This window comes from Xenopus tropicalis, chromosome 1 (genome assembly GCF_000004195.4).
Source record: "Xenopus tropicalis strain Nigerian chromosome 1, UCB_Xtro_10.0, whole genome shotgun sequence".
Classification (NCBI taxonomy): Eukaryota; Metazoa; Chordata; class Amphibia; order Anura; family Pipidae; genus Xenopus; species Xenopus tropicalis.
In genome coordinates this window covers 126,239,530-126,259,249 of record NC_030677.2, presented here as the reverse complement: position 1 = coordinate 126,259,249, position 19,720 = coordinate 126,239,530, and the positions used below count along the sequence as shown (strand labels likewise).

Genomic DNA, 19,720 nt, shown 5'->3' with positions numbered 1-19,720 from the left:
CTTTAAAGAGCAACTTTATTAATCAGGGGTGGCTTCCAGAACGTCAATGCAGCGAGGACATGTAAGGAATAGTTCAAGGTATCTTTTCATTGCCTTCAATCACTGTAACTGGAATTGGATTTGGGACCCTATTAAGGAATGTGGCATAACAGTCTGCTTTAGTTCTCATTTATTATAACAACATATTTTAAATGTGTATCTCTTTATATCCACTTAGTTTATTACAGAGGCTGAGTGGCAATCTCAAATCCAAAATTTATATAATATGCTGAGGCATAGTACACAGTACAAAGAAATTCTGGAACTGTTTTGAGTTTTTACAGAGGAATATAAAGTACGACATATATTAACTATCTTCTGACTTTTGCTTTCACTATCAACTAAACTAATTACACAAGACTAGTCAGTGCAATTTACATTAATCCAGCTGAGTTGCGGTTGTAGGATGAACAGGCACATGTATTGTGCAAGGATTCATACATGTGCTTTAAGCTTGATGACCCATGATGAATATGGCTCAACTGATGATGGTAATATATTCTACAAAAACATTTGTCGTTAGTCATATTAGCTGGGATGACTGATATATAGATAAGCGTCAATATGCTCCTAAACCTTTTGTCATACTAGAGCAGGAAAAAATAAAGAAAATAGTTACCACCAGTATCAGAATGACTAAGAATCCAGGTATGAAATTCCTGAAATTGGTATCTTATTATATTTAGTGATTGTATTAAAAAAATAAAGTTTGTTTTAATAATAATAATAATATACTGACTGTTTTACAAGAGGTAAAACGACTCAAATCAATGCAGGTTTCTTGTACTCTGGTTACTTATTCCTTTTGTTATAGTCATTTATAAAAATTCCTTTTGCGTTATTGTCACTCAGCTGTGCTTTTTATGTCTGAAGCTTGGCTCACCAGCAGAGATCACTTTATAGCATAAACTGCAAAGTGCTATTTTCACAGCAGGAATAACGGTGTTCATCTTCAGAAAAAGAGGCATTAATAAAATGGAACTGTAATAAACATGGAAATTCTGGTCAAAAGGTTGCAGATTGGAAGCAGCGCAGTTTGTTTAAGTCACATGTTTTAAACATTACTTGAAATACCAAAAAAGATTTGGTTTGTACACCACCAGTGTTTTGTCTTCTGTAAGAAGGAACTGTATTTAGAATATGTGCTTGGGCATTGTGTTTTTTGTTCCTTTGGTGAACCAAAGTCCACATTTTTAAAAAGTATCTATAGTGCTGAGCGTGTGTTAAATATTTTACCTTCTGTCTGTACAATTCTGTCACATGGTAGCTACCAAGAGGTTTTACAACAAATGTTTTATTTCAACGTTTCAGTTTTCCTTTAGACCTTTGTAAAGGTTTCCACTATACTTTTAAGTCCTTTGAGTATATATATATATATATATATATATATACACACACACACACATACACACATACTTGTGAATTAAATAACAGAAATGGTGATGTCACAAATGATGGGGTGCACCAAAATAGGCCCCTCCCAAAAAAAAAAGTCACAACCAATGTTATAATAAGCCGTGACTACTACTACTTTCTGGTATCACCCACTTTCAAGCAAAGCCATTTTGCTATTTTCTTCTAACAGTTTGATACCCAGAATGCATAGATTTACCCAAACAGGGACCCCCAAAATGAAAATTGTTCATATGACTCTTGCACTTTTTAACATCTCCTTTTTATTTGCATGCAGATTTGGAGAGGAGCAAATTAAAAAAAAAAAAAAGTTCCGGGCTTTAAAACTTTAGCATTCCCCCGACGGGTTGCTATTTCATATAAATAAAGAAGTGTAGGGATGGCATTCCTCCATGTCCCTCCCTAATTCCAGCACTGCTGCTGAACGTGTACAAGGTCCTCAACCCACCACCAGCAGATCGATTTAGATCAATTGTTGAGACCTGCGGAACAGTCATGTATTTAAGGGATACCCCTTATTTTCTGAAGTATTTTGAACAACTCAGCTTATTAAAGAATAGAGATATATGCATCTAGAAACTGCTGATGTGCCTAGTAAGTATACCCCATTTAGTACCTGGGCCCACTGGAAGAACTGTTAATGCTGCTATCCAAATTATGCTTGAGATTAAACTATTTCTGGTTTGAGCAAAAGTGGCAATAAGGGACTCTGGCCCTGAGAAGCCTTAATGAACAATGGTCTTTTAAACTATTTTGTTTTTTTTGATAGATGAGGACTGGTAGGAATTATTATTATGTTATTGTGCAGAAATTTTTGTTATTAAGCTAAATAACTCTAGTAAGCATTCAAAGCAACCATGTGGCAGTCTAAATGCAAAGCAACCATACTGAAACCATCACATGATTACAAGAGTACCAGTGAATAAGAATTGTGATAATAATCACAATTATTGTTAATAGGTAATGCAATCTGTCTAAGCACACTATACTAGTGATGTGCAGATTGACATTTTGACGATACATACCTGACCCTAACTTGCCTGCTCCCAACTCAGCAAGGAACCTGTATTTATAGACCTGCGCCCAACCAGTCCATCTATAACATCACAAAGTGGTTGGGGTAGAAAGGCAGTTGCCTATAAATAAAGGCTGCTGGGGGCAGAAGCCTGGCAGAGTAAGGTCCCACAAGAACTGTGCGAAAGGTTTACCCACAGGTCAGGGGCTTCAGGCCAGCCTGCACATTACTACACTTTACAGTAGTGTCTATCTACCTACTAAAAATCTATTTAAATATATCTAACCAATGTCTTCCTTATATCCTAATCACCACCAAATTATGCTTAGCAAGAATCATTCAAAAAACATACCCCAACAGTCTTAGCTCTAAAACAAAAATGGTCACTTTTAAATCCCCCCAGCCTTACCCCTTAATACTGTGAGTCTTGTTGTAGTTGCAACTTCTCCAACACTGTTGGAGGCAACACATTCATAGATAGCCTCATCTCTTGGTGTTCTTAGGGGCTGTATTCTGAGAACAGATCCCGATCCATCATCAAATTCTATTACCTGTGAAAGGAAAGCAAAGCTGTCACAGGGGTTGTTGTTACTGCCCATTTCTAATATATAAATATTCTGCAAAATAAATTGCCAATTTTACAAATCAATATTTCAATACATAGTAGCAAGAATGGCAACAACATTTCCATTGGATACAAATGTATACTTCACCCCAGGATTAATGCATAAACTTACAGATCTTACAGCTGCATTAATAAACAAAATAAGAAATGGGAGAACAAAGTTGTGCTTTAAAAACAAAGAAAGAAAAATTATCTGAACAGAATTTTTTAACAGTAAATAAAAACTTGTATTAGGAAAACACAAGTTTTATTTATATCCCTGATACCTTGTTGCTTTAAATATAAATATGTAGTTTAGTTTTTAAAAAAGAATAATATCCTTGTTTCCTGGTGTTAGCACAGCAAATATATCCTTTACCCTTGCTTTTCTCCCAGTGTCTCTATATTTTTCCCAATCAAATCAAGGGCACAAAATAAAAACAGTTCAGGCTCACATGAACCCCCAATATAATTTATCTAATGGAGACTCCAGCACATAAGAAATGGCTCAAAAATCACTAAATGCAATGTTTTAGTGACGATAAAGATTATGTGTTTGGAGGTTAGAGTCTGATAATCCTTTCTCAGATATTGTATCCAAGATAAAGCATTTGTGCTGTGTATGTATGAGATTGATTATATTTTTACTGTTTCAGAGAATATAAAGCTTTGCTGTACAATAAGTGGCACACTAGGAAATGGCACCAGTACCAAATTTATAAGCAAAATCTGTGGAATGTGTCAAAAAGCATCTGTGGCCTTAGACATGCAAATAAGATGAAATATGGGGGTGTATGAAAATAATGTAACAGTTCATGGTATCTGACGATACATAAAGGGCCAAGAAAACAATCTGTTAGATTCTGAAAGCTAGGAAGCAATACTTGGTGCATCAATTATTTCTCAATTATAACTTAAAGCTCCAAAATGTCTCAATAGAAATAACAGTTTTCAGATCATGCCCTCCTAATTTTTTTCTGTGACTACTACAGATTTCCTTGTTGGCTTTTCCCTCCAATGGTCTACTTCTGCTTCCAACTCTTCTGAACAGTTTCAACTAATTTGTAAAGCAATTCTGTCATCAAAGTAGATAAACATTTATTAATATATTTGAATCACAATGTCTTTAATTTCGCTTTGTTTTATTAATAAGCAGTTTATTTACATTTTTTAAAATGGAATTTGTTTACAAAGAGCACTTTTGCCATTTTTATTGTCAATATACATAAAGGTTTCCAGCGCCTTAATTTTTACACTTACCAAACACAGCATTTTTAGGATGTCCGTTAGTTGCCATTTAGCCATTCAGAGAACAGTTAATGCCATACTTTGAGATTAGCTTGAATTCTGCTTGTAGGTGGCTGCATATATTTCATGTAGGTCAATATACCCCACAGAAAATAATAAAATCAAGATTTATCTGTTCACGGTCAGACCCGACCCCCCTACCCGACCGTTCCTCCCCTGATGTGTTAAATTTACACGCACTCAGGGGAGGACGTCGGGTGGGGGACCCTGCGGGGGGGGGGGGGTTAGGGAACGCAGCTGGCAGGGGCACCTGCAGGGCCCCTGGGGCGGGATACAGATAAAGTATCATGGCTTTTAAGAAACACTCTTCCATGTTTGCATAATAAGAGATTTATGGGAGAATGTGATAAATGTTGAAAACGGAAAAAAATGCACACAAATAAGAAGAAAAAAATCATGCAATGTAATATTGTTCATTAGACATTTATTGCACTGCGAATTTTAATTGTGCATTGCAAACTTTTTAAAGAATGCTTGAAGGTGGAGTAGTCTTTTGGAGCAAACTTTCTTCCACTGTCGGAAGTGGTCGCTAAGCAGTTTATTCATTAGAAAAGCCAATATTACTTTTGCACAAAGGCAAATTTGTTTGCACAGAGGCATACATTTTCTCATTGGGAATAGTTTTCTGTTACAGACTTTTATTATATTCTCCCATAGAGACAAAAAGGGCTTCGCATGGTCATGCCTCTTAATATAACTTTGAGTGAGGCTACATAACTAGAAAGAACTACTTTTTTCTATGCAAACATAGAATCTACACATTTTTTCATAATATATTACTTACCCACTGTTTTAAGGCACATATGCAAACATTTATATGATAACATGTGTATATTTATGTTACACTGTTACAGGCAAAAAGGACATCTTAATGTGCCTTGATCAATTGCAGATCAGAGTTAGACAGCCCTGGTTAATCTTACATGACCCACCACTTCTACCTTTGGCATTCTCAACCAGTTCTAAAAACTTCAGTAATAGGCTTAGACAATACTTGATATATCTTGATGACACCATGGCTCCTGTAAAAGCCCAGCCCCATATATTAAATAAATTGTTTGAGGCAGATCATTTCAAATTGATTTGTCAACTTGTAAATATAGATGAAAGTTTGTCAGTTTGCGTGTTGTGTGTGGATAGGGTTTGACTAATGCAATGAAATTTTATAGGGGCCATGCTCAAATGCAAGAGGAGGTCAACTAGTTTTTGTTCAAAAGACATCAGGCTCCTTCTTACAGTGACTGCATATCCTGGGCCCACATCTGCAGTATTATTTCATGTAATGACACATCAATCATTTGGTGTCGGTAAGAAACAAAACTTTCCAAGAAATACACAACAGGGGGCATAAATTCTAATTTTATATACACATTTCTAATTTATTTGACCAGGGATGTGCAACTTACACTTTTCATTTTGAATGCTGTGTCCCTTTAAAGTGGTTGAAAAGGACTGAAAAGTAATGACAACAAAGTAACAAATTCCATGCAGAGAGAATCAGGTGGGTGTCAGCCTAAATCCAAATACAGGATTTAAAATCTTAAAACATGGGCAGCACAATGGCGCTATGGTTAAACTGCTGGCTTGCAGCTCTGTATTAATAAATATTCATAATAATAGTCTGACACATTAACTGATGTCTCCAATAGAAAGCCACTGCAGCCTTTTTAGGTATTCAGCATGTTGTGTAAAAAAAGCCTTTTAAATCTCACCATTTGGTGTCAGATATTACACAGCTTTTGTATTTTTTAATGCTGAAAAACTAAAAGGAGCTCTGACTTTTTCTTACAACATCGAGAATCACTGAAGCCTTTACAACACCATACATGCATAATCTTTGACGGAGGAACAGAACAATGGACCTAATACCTCAAATCTCTGATTGCTGACTTTCTTGCCCTTTTTATTCCAGACGATTTTAGGCCTTGGGTCTCCAGTAGCTTGGCAAATAAATGATGCAACTCCCCCTGATACTCCAATCTGATCAACAGGGGTTCTTGTAAGCTTTGGTGGTGCTAAAACAAAGAAAAGGTATAAAAATCATTAATCCACAGTCAAACAGTGAATAAAGACTCTAAATTCTTTGTCAGTACTGTTTTCAAATATTTAACCTTTCAAAATGTAAAATCCAGTTAGTTGTTACTGAACATGTAGTAGCACAACATTTGTCATGTTAAAGGTTGCCTACCTGCTCTTATAGTAAGATACATTATCTATAAGAATCCCTTTGGAAATAAGAAACAACCTAATAGCAGAAAAAGTCACCCACTAGATCTAATAAAGGGAAGACCACAGAAGGTTTATTGAGCTCAGATATCCTGAGAGTATGGGCAACAGCTCTGTAGAACAGCAGGTATGCAAGGTGCTTCACAAAGAAACATCCGGTTGTGAAGCACTACATCTCATTTTTCCTCTCTAAATTATAATAAGCACCTCTTAAAATACACATAATTTAAAACTCAAAGTACACAAGACAAAACAAAAAAATATTCTAAACTAATTAGACATTTATGTCTACTATGCCTTCTTTTTTCTTGTGGTAAAAGATCTATTGATTACGGGCACTTTGAAGCCCCATGGCCCAATGTTGTCATGCTCCTGGTTAAACTGTAAACATTCAGTACCACTGTTATGTGAAAAGAACTGTAATTTTTTTTATCTAAGTGCAGAGATTTCAGCATGAGCGAAGGTTTAAGCCTCTGAATGCTGTAGCTTGTGAAATACCTCAAATCTGTCTCTTACCTAGATAATATTATCTGTGACAGTCACATACTGTAATTCTAAATAGCCCCATCCCTCTCTCCTCTCCCCCATTTGCCTTTCTTTTTTGTGTATCCATTTTTTTTGCATTGCTACCTAAGCTTATCATCAGCCAAGAAAGATATATTTTTCTCTTAAATAAAATGTTTCTGCTTCTTGTCACAACAGAATCTAAGCAATCATTGCCTTAAGTACCATCACCAAGCAGAGTACCCTTACTGTAAGTGGTTATTGAAGTAAAAGAAAAATATATATAGGAAAAAAAAAAATCAGAAAATCTAAGGTGAAGTAAGCCCTCTGAAATAAACAATAAAATATTTTTTGTAAGGATAACAAAATGAAATCTGACCTTTGTTTGTGGTCCTAAAATTGTATGTATAGTGCCTTAAAATGATTTTAGTGTCCTGCTTTTCTTAAAGAGGATCTAAATTAAGTAAATTAATTAATAGAAACTTAGGGTGATTTTCTGAGCACTTTAGCAATTTACATTCATTTTCTATTTTAGAAGATATAAGCAGTTTTAGACTACTAGGCAGGCTTCAGCTCAACAGCTCTTTTTGAAGGCCAAGCACTTCAGTTAACCCCATGGTTGCTCATTAATGAAGTCTAAACTACTAATATCTCAGAAACTGCTAAAAATGGAGAATGAATGTAAATTACAAAAGTGCTCAGAAAAAAACTGTTGACATTTTACAAGTGATCCACTTTGTTTCGGTGTAGAAAATAGATGTCTCAATCCTTTCTCCCTGCATGTGACAATGTATTGGGGAGTAAGGATTCCGAGCAGCTGAACACGTTCTCACAAAATGGCACCTTTATCTGCCTTTGATTATTTGGAACTGTTAAAATTGCAAAGCTTTGTTCAATCCAAAAACAGACTAAAATCCTCATAAATCGCCTAGTTCAGTCTTTTTATTTTAACAGCCCCCTGAGTGTGGATTTTGCTTTGCATAGGGAAGACAGCAGCCCGTCTACTGAAAACATACATCGCTGGTACTATGGTTTAGAATACTACTTGAAAATTTCATTGAAACCATTACATTTACAGGTTTAGGGACAATGCTTGCTTCAGTGCATGGTAAATACATATATCTGTTGCAAATGCATATTCCATAGCTGCTTATATTATTTTTTAAGCACAAAACATTTTACAGAAATGTAAAAAATATACTAATGTGACAGACACCTGAAAATCGAGCATAACATTTTCCTGCCTCATATGCACATTGCAAACAGCTTTCTGCAGCACCTAAACTTGCTGACTCGATTGCTCGTAGCCAGGCTACAGCTGCTGAGCTCTCTGGTGGCAAATACAATTACTACTGTCATGGTTCTACTTATTAACATAAGGCCATTCCAGAATGTGAACTGGCAATTATTTATAACTTCCCTAGACACAGCACGGCATGCAATAAAACAAAAAATTAAGAAACACTTCATTAACCAGAGCAGATTTAAATGTGGGAGATTTCCACTAACAAATCATATAGGATATACTGTGAAAATAGTTGACCTATCGCTATAAAACTACCCACTAGCATAACCCTGACAGCCAGGTTGATTGGGGGCAAGTTGGGGTTTGTGGGTAAACATAGTCCTCCATTACCTGGAATACCAAGATTCCCTGTCTCTGTATTCTGTTTAAAGCAGAAATATAAATCTATCATAGCAATATTAAGTACCGCCAGAGACTACTAGCAGATTCTAGCATATTTCATATAAACCAGGAAAATCCCTTAGAAATATATTTGAGCTATATTTTAATGGATTCATGCATTTCATTACAACATCACAATTTCAGCTTATCTTCTATTAGGAAATGCTAAGCACATAATACCGCTATTGTCGGTGCAAAAAAAGAAATACTAATATCTATAGCAGATTTCGATTAGCATTTCAAAGGAACATGTGTTCCCTCTGATTCCCACATTGTAATAATTAATGAAAGTGATCTTTTTTTGGTAATATCTAGAAATAGATTACATATAACAATGAAATTAACAATCAAAAAGTGTGCATAGCAACAGCTCTTTTCAGTGTATCTGTCTGTCAAGTGCTGAATGTAATGTAATACATATAAATCCTTAATCTCAATGTAACAAAGAAAACCATACGCTTTTCTTAATTAAAATATCATACACAAAGTAAAGGATGATGCCATTCATTTAGCTTGCTGGATCTGAAGACAACAATTTTCTGGTGGAGTGGATTTAAAAATTCCACTTTTCAAATTTTTCCACTTTGGTGTAATTTAACTTATCACATTGTTATCAGTGATGACTAATGAAGGCATTGTGCCACAAAAAGCTGCAAAAAACAGAGGAAAACATTTTTTTGGGACAATGTTTTGTGATCTTCAGTAGTGATGAGTGAATTTGTCTAAAAAAATGTACGAAGCAGCAAAAAATCCACAAAACACACTGCAGTCAATTGGCGTTTTTTCTTTGCAACTGCTATTCATACAGTGCAAAACCTGGCAAAAAATTTCGCTTATCACTAATCAGTATATGATAAAAAAAAAAAGCCCTGAGATTTTGGTCACAAAATATGAATATATTTAAAATCTGGTGTTCACGTCATAGACCTTTACACCATCCGTCAGTAATTCCCTTATTAGTCATAACATTATAGCATTACACATAGCAGAATGGACATAATTCCAATATTCCCTTAATTCAGAAAGGTCTGAAGCAAAACAAAAATACATTATGCATTAGTAATATAAGTATAGTATTACAGATGCCAGATTATATAGATTGTATTATAGATTATATTATATATTATATTAGATTGTAGAGTTCAAGCCACCAAAAAATTATAGGATACATCCAAACAAATGAAGGTTAGTATGAGCAGTTCTAGGAGCCTATGTATAATATAGTAGAGAAGTACTGAATATCAATGCTGATATTTCAATAAAATATGTTTTATTTAAGATTAAAGTGACTTGACTGATTTAGTTAACCACCTTATAGGATGGCTATACATGCTGCCTATATGATCTGCCACTCAAGTGCTGGGCCTAATTGGCTTACTTTGATCATTCGGCCCTTGGCATTGGCCTGTGTAGACCCAACAGATAAAGAACATATCTAAAATCTGATTCAGTTTTGTCCCGATATGAATTTACAGCCTGCTTCATCAATATCTGACCAAGCCCTGATAAAATATAGGTTGTATGGTTTAGTTTTGGCTCCATACTTGGACCAATGAGTTGCCAACCATTTAGGAGTGGCAGATTTGCAAGGCTATATTGAATTAAACAAGGCAACCCACTTGTTTAATCTTCCAAACAAGAATTCAGAAATAAAAACAAAAATCATTTATGTGAATTCAGTTCTGCAAATAAATGTACCTCCAGGTTGAATCTTTATGCATTAGATTTTGAATAGGTCCCAAATTGTGATTTGTGACACGCAAATCTTGACAATTTGAAATAAATAGAATGCAGTCAGACTGAATGTGTTGCTTGATCATGGGCATTTTCTACAATGATATCTTTCACATGGAAAACATTAAAAATACACAATGTTCATATCATATTATGATAAGTTATAATTGTTATTTTATTTACACATTTTTAAATGATCAACCTCTGCATTGATTGAAATGTCTACAGGTAATATGTATCAGTTTTCTTGCTAACCTCCCTGAATTGAGATTTAAACAATCTGATGGAGTCACAATGCAGATAGCTACAAGGTACTTTATTTTGCCTCATTCCTTCTCAGCAAATTGCTTGGCTAAAGATTTTTTTTAAAAGGTGATCACCGCTTTATATTATTTCCCATAGAAACTAGCCATTTAAGCACCAGAAGGGAATAAAATATGCCTCGGAGAGAAAAGGTGCGTAATTTATTTAGTGCTGAGCAGACAAAGAGCCATTGAGAAAAAGGCATTGTCCCTGTGTGCATATTGTTGATGTGCAGACCCACACAGAAGCTCATTTAGAGACAGATTATGCAAAACACATTACTGAAAATGCAGCGACGTGTGAGGCATTTTGAAGTAACGAGCACAGCAGAGGACATTTGTTTCCAGCTTAGAAACTTTTCTGCCCAGCCACCAGCAAAAGCTACCAGAAAACAAAATATTCATTCAAAAATGCAACATATCTGAAAATGTAAATCTCTAAGTATCAGCCCATGCATATACAAGTAGAAATGGGTGTACATGTATGTACAGTGCCAAGCAAATATGCAGAAATTTGCTTTTTATGTTAGTAAGTGCCAAAACATACACATATTATTGGTCTTTGTGATATCTTTAAAGCACTGAAACTCAAAATATTATGTAGCATACCAAAAATATGCTGCTTATCAAAGTATTCAATTCCATAACACTAATATTTTGTAGAGAAAGCATGAGGTGAAGAGTGCAGCAATGCAGTTGCAGACCAGCAATGTCCATTACGGGTAAGTAGGCCTTTTATTATAAAAGCCCCTAAAAAGCCTCTATACAGCCCCCAGAATAGCATACCTTGTTCCCTGAGCTTAGTCTCATGTAGATTCTGTACCATGAGTAGCTCAACTTCAGCTCTCATAGCTACTTCCTAATCTAGCAGGAAGCCCCACCCCCTTTTCTTTGCTGAGCTCTCCTTCTCTCTCTGACTGTGGGATGGTCGAAGATGTGTCTATTATGCATGTTTGCAGTCTCTGCTCTAATGGAAATCAATCAGGCATGTGCAGTAGACACCACTTCAACCATCCTCACAGTCAGAGAGAGAAGATTTCCGCAATGAAAAGGAGGCTGAGCTTCATGCTAAACTAGGATGTAGCTGAAAGAGCTAAACTTGAGCTGCTTGTGGTACATGATCTGCATGAAACTAAGTGCAGGAAGAAAGGGATGTTATTCAAGGCACTATTTAGAGTCGTTTTAGAGATAATAAAAATGGTTTACTCATTCTTTAACACTTGCCAGAAGGACTATTCCTAACATAGAGCAAATGTAACAATGTCCTAGTTAAAGCCTTGATCTGGATCTGAGAATTTATAACACTATTTAAAAACTGAATAATATAGGTGTGCCAAAATCACTCCTTAACAATTTGCAACTGTGCTTCAATATACAAACTACACCAAGGACACTTTGATGGGGGTTTTGCCATTCAGTAAAACAAGAGAATTTATCAAGGCAAGAGCTTAACAATAGAGGAAGCAGACCCTTCGACTACTGGGGGAGTGCCAGTTACTACTATTCATGACACTGGCCAAGGGCCTAAATACTTTGTGTGTGCTAGTCAGGGCAATGCATTTGACACTTAATATATGCACAAGGAATATTTAACTTTTAATGATTATATTACGTAACTGTAATAATGTTAAACAAGCTCTATTCCAGGTCTGGAGGCCCTCTAAAGGCTTTTTATAGCCCCCAGCCTACCCATGAGCTCCACAGACTTCTTCATATGACATCATCTTTTCATATAATCTGGCCCATAACCATGTAGTAAATCAGATAATCAGTCTACCATATGGGAAAATTTAGACAGCACTGCTCGGTTCTAATTAACGACATTGAAAGCTCGGTGTCCATTCTGTAAATTCATATTGCACTGATCCGACATAATAACTTCCTACATATTCATGCTGATGATGTCAACTCATCAGGAAAGATTGCTAAAATGGTCAAGCGGAGAACAACGGAGTAAGATTCAAAACCAATCATATTTGATCTATTATTTTGTTATAAATAAGATAAAAAAAATCAATGCATTCAGTATAATATAAGAGAAAACTACTACCTTCATGAAAGGCTTGTGTGACAATGACTCCAAGCCTTTAATTTTCCACATGTTTGTAATCTAGAAACACTAAATCTACCTGAATGAAAAAGAGAGACTTGCTAGATAATCCAGCCCTAATCCTTCATCCAGTAGCAAATGAAAAGCATAAAGCCTCTCGAATCTAAAAGGTTAGTGACGTGCACTTCATCTCTGTGGAACATTACCTAACCATGTTCTAGCCGCTAATTTTGTGAAAGGATATTTCTGCTTCAGAGCTCTTCACTGTTCCTTTTCAAATTTTAATGACTGCAGAAAAAAATAAATTATTCGGTGACTTCATATGTAAAGCTGATTTTCAAACTATGTCAGAAGTTAAAGATCTCAAAAGGACAGGAAAAGGCATATAAAGAAATGAGGAGGAAAGTTTGCATAAGAAATAAGTAATTTATTAAGCATCTGGCAAATAAAAAAAATAATGAGTAATCAAAAATTCTCTGTAATAAACAATAAGGAATACTGTGGTATTTGCCAGAATGTGGGGAATATATTTTGTTTAACAATATATATATATATATGTATATAGATGATAACCAGATAACCAGACAATTAACAGTACCTGTTCCTTTTTCAGGATAGGTTTAGGTATAAGTTGCTGTATGTGCATGTGCAAGGTTTGCTCTAGTTGTAGTAACCTGTAGTAAACAGTCACAGGGCCATGTATAGGACTGCTTGTCTCATTATGGTGAGCTCTCCTGTACATTTTTGAAGTATGTAGAAACTTTAAAAACTTGGACGAAACCCATGCAAGCACAGGGAGAACATACAAACTCCTTAGTGCCTTGGCTTAAACCAAACCAAACTTGCCTTGTATAACAATGTTTAGAATGTGAGAGGGAAATATACTTATTATGATACCAGATGCATTTGACATTTAAGGTATGCCATGGTTCATCTAATATTGCAATAAGAGCAATGGTACACTTGGCCGTTAGCTCATGCCTATGACTTCTGGGAATATTGAAAACAATACTGAACACAGATTAACAGTGTCTCAACTAATTAACAAAACTAATTTCACTTTTTATCATAACAGACCAGTGATCCCCAATCAGTGGCTCATGAGCAAAATGTTGCTCTCCAACCCTGTGGATGTTGCTCCCAGTGGCCTCAAAGCAGGTGCTTATTTTTGAAGTTCTGGTTAGGAGGCATAAAAAATAGCCTAAAAGCTGTCCACACAAATAAAGATCCTCTTGTTTGGGAGGTCAGAAAAGAGCAGATCGTTTACCAATATGCCCACCTTGAGGTAGGTGATATCAGGCTGATTCCTTTAACCCTGGGGCCAAACAATCAGATCAAAATGTAGGACAAGCAAGCTGTCAGGGCAAGGAGTACATCAACGAGACAATGCATTCCTTGCCCTGAGGGGAATTTACAACCTACCTGATCAACATTTCTACAATTTTCTGCCAGATATCAGTCAGTGGGGCGCTTGGAGGGCCCCATATACTGGCCAATAAGCTACCAACATGGTCTGTCGGCAGCTTTTATCAGCCCATGTATCGCTAAGATTAGGTGAGAGAGCAGGAAGCTACACTGCATTTAATGACAGGAGCAGATACTTGGAGAAAAGGCAAGATGAAGGTCCATTGTGCATGGTTCTCTGCAACTAGCAGATCATTTCCTTTTTATCTGACTGGCAAAAAAATGCAGGTGTGGTAGCAAACAATATTTATGTCAGGCAGATGCCACACCAGTTCTGGGATTCGTAAACAGTCACTGCACAATATAAAATGGCTTATGTGACATATATATTCACACGGAATTCACAGAAATTGCACAAAATTGAAAAAACAAAACAACCTGATTGTTACTTGTATGGTATTTGATGTAATTTAAACTTGGTAATGGACTTCAAAGATTCAGTGCAAATATAAAGTGATTAATTTCTCTATTTATGTAGCATCCTGCTTCACATCTCTTCTACAGTTTTTCTACAGATATATTATTTTAAGTGTATTGCTGCTGCTCAGATGGCATCCAGTGTCTGTGCAGTTTAATTATCTGATAAGGTACACTGTAATGTCATCAGTCACACTAATGTATAGCTATGCTAAATAATTCAAACTGTTAAATGAAAATAAAGTGCATTGAGTAGCAGCAGAGGCAATGAATAGTTTGCTGTTGTTACCATCTAAATATGTTAGTTTCTGCAAAATGAACACCGAATAAAATGAACACATATTCATCTTATTACCTAAATAGAAGAATCACGCAATGCTCTTCAACTTTCATACCCTTGTTCCAGTTAAAAGACCTGATGAACGTTTTTGTGTTTTTATACAGACCAGATTTACTAAAATTAAACTGGGGATTCCTGACTTTTCTTGCCAGTTCTTCAGAATGGGTTCAACATTCAACCCTACTGAATCCTAAGACAATTTTGTTGTTTTACTACCAGTGCAAAGGCTCCCTGGCCCTAATTTGACCCAACTTAACTGTGCCCCAAGACCTGCAGAGCAGCACATTGGTGTTCACTTTTGTTTCCAGGATGAATCTCAGAGAGTTGTGAGTGGGATCTTGCACACAGGCCCACCAGTGCTGATGTGGTCCCTCAATGTGGGTCATTAACAGAAACATCAAACGCAAGTGCAAAAGTACTAAGGAAAGCAAAATTGGGAAGAGAGTCGGAAGAGAGACGCCTAAGTGCCCACCACTTCATGAAAACAGAGCACAGGCAGCACTACTGTATATTAATCAGGGGACACACATGCTCTGTTTTCAAGCACAGAGACCTGCAGAGTGCAGAACATGGCGGATGGCACAGGTTTTTTAAACTTTAAACTTTGCATGTACTTGATTACCTGCCCACAAATCCACCTGTGGGGCAAACACCTACCTACAGGTATCGGACCCCTTATCCGGAAACCCGTTATCCAGAAAGCTCCGAATTAGGGAATGCCCGTCTCCCATAGACTCCATTTTAATCAAATAATTCAGAATTTTAAAACTGATTTCCTTTTTCTATGTAGAAATAAAACAGAACCTTGTAATTGATTCCAACTAAGATATAATTAATCCTTATTGGATGCAAAACAATCCTATTGGGTTTAATTAATGTTTTATTGATTTTTTAGTAGACTTAAGGTATTGAGATCCAAATTACGGAAAGACCCCTTATCCGGAATACCCTTGGTCCCGAGCATTCTGGATAATGGGTCCTATACCTGTACTAATTTTCTTACGCAAGTGCAGGTTACAAAATACAATTTCAAATGCAACTGGCCATGTCTTTTACTCAGAATACAGCATTTTTTTTGCATAATTCCAGTATAATTGCAGGCATAAGAGGGGAGTTGCATCTGGCACAATTGTGCACACGTTTTAATTGAATGGCTGCAACAGCACTGAAAACATTCATTATAAACATTGCATTTTTTTGAGCACTCTGCATCAAAATGATGCCCGCTGTGGCACTTAGTGCCAATATGTACAAGTTAAGGGAGTGCAATGCACTTAGTGCCAATATGTGCAAGTTAAGGGAGTGTGTTTAGGAGCAAGTACCTAATGGATGTCATCAATTTGCACAATTACTGTTAACATTTTTGCGTGACTGCAACTGCAGTTGTAAAAAAGCTAGCTCTAATATATTAATGTGACATAATTAATTAAAAAGTGTAGCCTTATTCCCACTTTTCTTAGATATTTTTGTAATGCCTATTTTAAGGGGGGGGGGGTAATTTTTTTTTATACTATGGAACCTTCTAGTATGTGCTATGGAAATAGTCACTAAAAGCTTCTAGTCTGTGTGCATTTAGAGTTTTTATTTAAGATTGTATTAAAGGTAAGAATGGCTGAAGCATTAAAATTGAATGGCTGAATCAGCCCCAAAATGACCTGGCAATGCATTCACACTCTTGAAATATACATTTGTTAGCTATACACAAAAAAGGATCAGTATGTCATCAGTACTGAAATATTCTCCTATTTTTTTTCATTGCTTCATTCGCTCAGGCAACAAGAGAAGAAACGATTATCTTGCTTATTGTATAATGCTAGAAAACAATTATGTCAAATTCATTTTATGGTGGATAAAATATCCACAGCCACATAAATCCACAAAATATACTTTTAAAGTGCTGTGATAAGGAGAGAAGCTTTGCAGATAACTGCAGAGCGATTAATGTACCGCATTAACATGCTGAAAAAGATAAGTGGCATTAAGAAAAATAATGTGCCTAATTCAAATTAGCAGCTTCCAGTTGATGGATCCACCATGCAAAGGATTTTGGAGGATTGTCAAGGGCATAATATCACAGCAGGTTAGAACAGAGTCCCATCTGCACAATGGAAGAGCTAAATCATTAGACTGCACATTTGCTTTTAACATTTCTTCAGTCATACTAAATAAAGCAAAACAAGATCACATATGGACACAATAAAACATTTACACTAAAAAAAATTTAGATTGTAAAAAGTCTATAATTTATCAATATAACATATACTGTACATAAAATTATCAAGCAAATTGGAGGAGAAATGATCTGTTTGCAAAGCACTGAAAAAACATGCTGGCAGATTCCTGGTTCTTTACCATGATTCCATTACTGGCTTGGGCCAACAAACAAAATACAGTAAGTATGCAAGTTCATAGGAACATAACATCTGTTATCAAACTTCCCGTCCTGCACATAAACCCACATTAAAATTGGAGTGGGTATATATGACAATTTAATAAATCACTGAATTTTATATACAGTATCTCTGAAGTTCCAGATAAGCTACAATACATATTAAAGTTTTTTAACACTGTAAACTTTAATCAGAGGCATAAAAAAAATAATACATTTATTAGACTAAGTTGTATATTCAGTACCTTTTTTTAAAGAGAAATTTTTTAAGGCTGCCTGGAATACATAGGCATGTACTCCCTTAGCCTTGACATACTGTCTATTTCAGAAACAGTACAGCGTTTTTCATATTTCTTATTTGCATGAGATGAAGAGTAATCAAGTTACTCTTTAGTACTATTAGTTACTCTTTAGTATTACTTTCTCAGCAATCTGTCTCTCCTGATGCAGGAGTTGGAGTCAGTTTTTGATTAAGAAGTCAAATGCAAAGGCGTATGCTCCCTTTGCCATGCATGCTGTAAGTATTATAGCCAATTGTTTTTAAAATTAACCAACTCTGATATAAAGCTGCATATATAAAATGTAGGGAGACCATTGGGAGTTATAGAGGATGCTAACTTGATTATTTTAGATATGTACAGAATTTGGGATAGATCATATTTACACATCTTCTTGAAAACCCCTGCTTTCCATTTTTACAGTACTTTTTAAAAGCAGGTACATTATTTCTAAAAAAAAATAAATGATGGGGGTAGATACCATTCACACAGCATTTATTTTTGTTTTTCATGATAATGATAGATATTATGATTGACAGATTCCTGTCTCTCCCTTCACTACCCGACTTTATCTTCCTGACTGCACTAAGCCCCACCCCCTAACTATGCTGTTCAACCTCCTTCCTTTTGCCTCTTGATGCTGCTTGATAATTATAGATAAATTTTGCAGTCATAGATAAATTTCCTGTTAAATGCTAAAAGGAGCATTAAAATGGATTACTTTTTTGTTTTAAGGTGAGTTACATATCAATAAATTATAAAGAAAAAATTAAAAATAGAGAAACATCATATACATATAATGCACATAAAAATTATAGTAAAAAAAAAGGAAGAAAAATGTGTTCGGCTTGGTTATCATTTTTTCTTCGGCGCACAACAGCAGTATTCAGCAATGTACTGCATAAGTGTTCCTCTGGAGAGAACCATTTAGAATTATAAAACACTCTTTTATTTATTTACGTTTTGCAATGGATTACAAGGTTTCTTATTTGCAATATGGGAGAATGAGACAAAGGAAACACAAGCCGACTTATGCAGTAATATTAAAAGCCATTTTTTTGTGAAGGTAAATAAGTATATGATAATCTGCTGAGAGGTAAATAAGAATAATGGTCATTTAATGTGAAACATTTTTAAGCTATTGAGATGTTTACCCTGAAAATCACTATTAGAGTGCAATATTTACTCTGCTTCCAATGTACAATACAACCTTTCTTTCTTTACCCATTTAATCACAGTCATGGAAAACTGCAAACTAAAGCTGCTGGGAACTATAGCAGCAATGTCTGTTATACTTTGTGTGCTATAAATCTGATTTATGAATGGAAAAGAATTAAAATCAATGCAAAATTGAGCAACTCTTAATGCTATTTAGAAAGGCTCTTGCATCCTTATGTAAATTCATAGGTATGTTAACTGGATGTTGTTGAACCACGCCATCCCCTATCCCCCAACACTTTTGGAGAAAAACTTGGGGCTATAAAAAGCACTGTGTGGTTAGTAAATAAAAAACTTAAACCACTCATTGGTCCATCTGTATTAAATTTGGTGCATCATATGTGTTACTGAAGAAAATCTGAGATGCTGCTCTACATTTCTGACTATTTACTAGAATAGGTCATCTTGTAGATAGCAAAAAATGCACTATTAACAGATGTGCAAATTCCACACAGGCTTCAGAAACCTACATAAGATATACATGAGCCCTTCTGCTGACCATACACAAGCAGATATGGTAAGACTGGTGAGGTTAACAATGAAGTGGATCATTGACAGACTTAAGGTTAACTATGGTAGGCTGACGCAGTCAACTTTTGACACTAATTGGGCTAACAATCAGATGAAATGAAAGCCTATGCAGAGCATTGCAACCAGGGAGCCAACGCTGCCTTAGGGCTCTGGCACACGGGGAGATTAGTCGCCCGCGACAAAACTCCCTGTTTGCGGGCG

The 19,720-nt window shown here is 35.7% G+C and overlaps 1 protein-coding gene across 47 annotated transcripts in view; it reads right to left on the bottom strand.

Annotated features, from left to right (window-relative positions):
* ptprd (protein tyrosine phosphatase receptor type D) overlaps nt 1-19,720 on the bottom strand; it is a 909,395-nt gene that overhangs the window by 119,659 nt on the left and 770,016 nt on the right. For 25 of the 47 annotated variants that reach the window (XM_031895576.1, XM_031895588.1, XM_031895587.1 and 22 more), the window contains 2 exons: nt 6,249-6,394; nt 2,877-3,018 (listed from right to left, as the gene is read on the bottom strand). In XM_031895576.1, coding sequence (XP_031751436.1) covers nt 2,877-3,018; nt 6,249-6,394 — 288 coding nt within the window. Of the gene's footprint in view, nt 1-2,876; nt 3,019-6,245; nt 6,395-19,720 lie in introns of all 47 variants that reach the window. The other 22 variants (XM_031895469.1, XM_031895508.1, XM_031895475.1 and 19 more) reach the window with 1 other exon arrangement.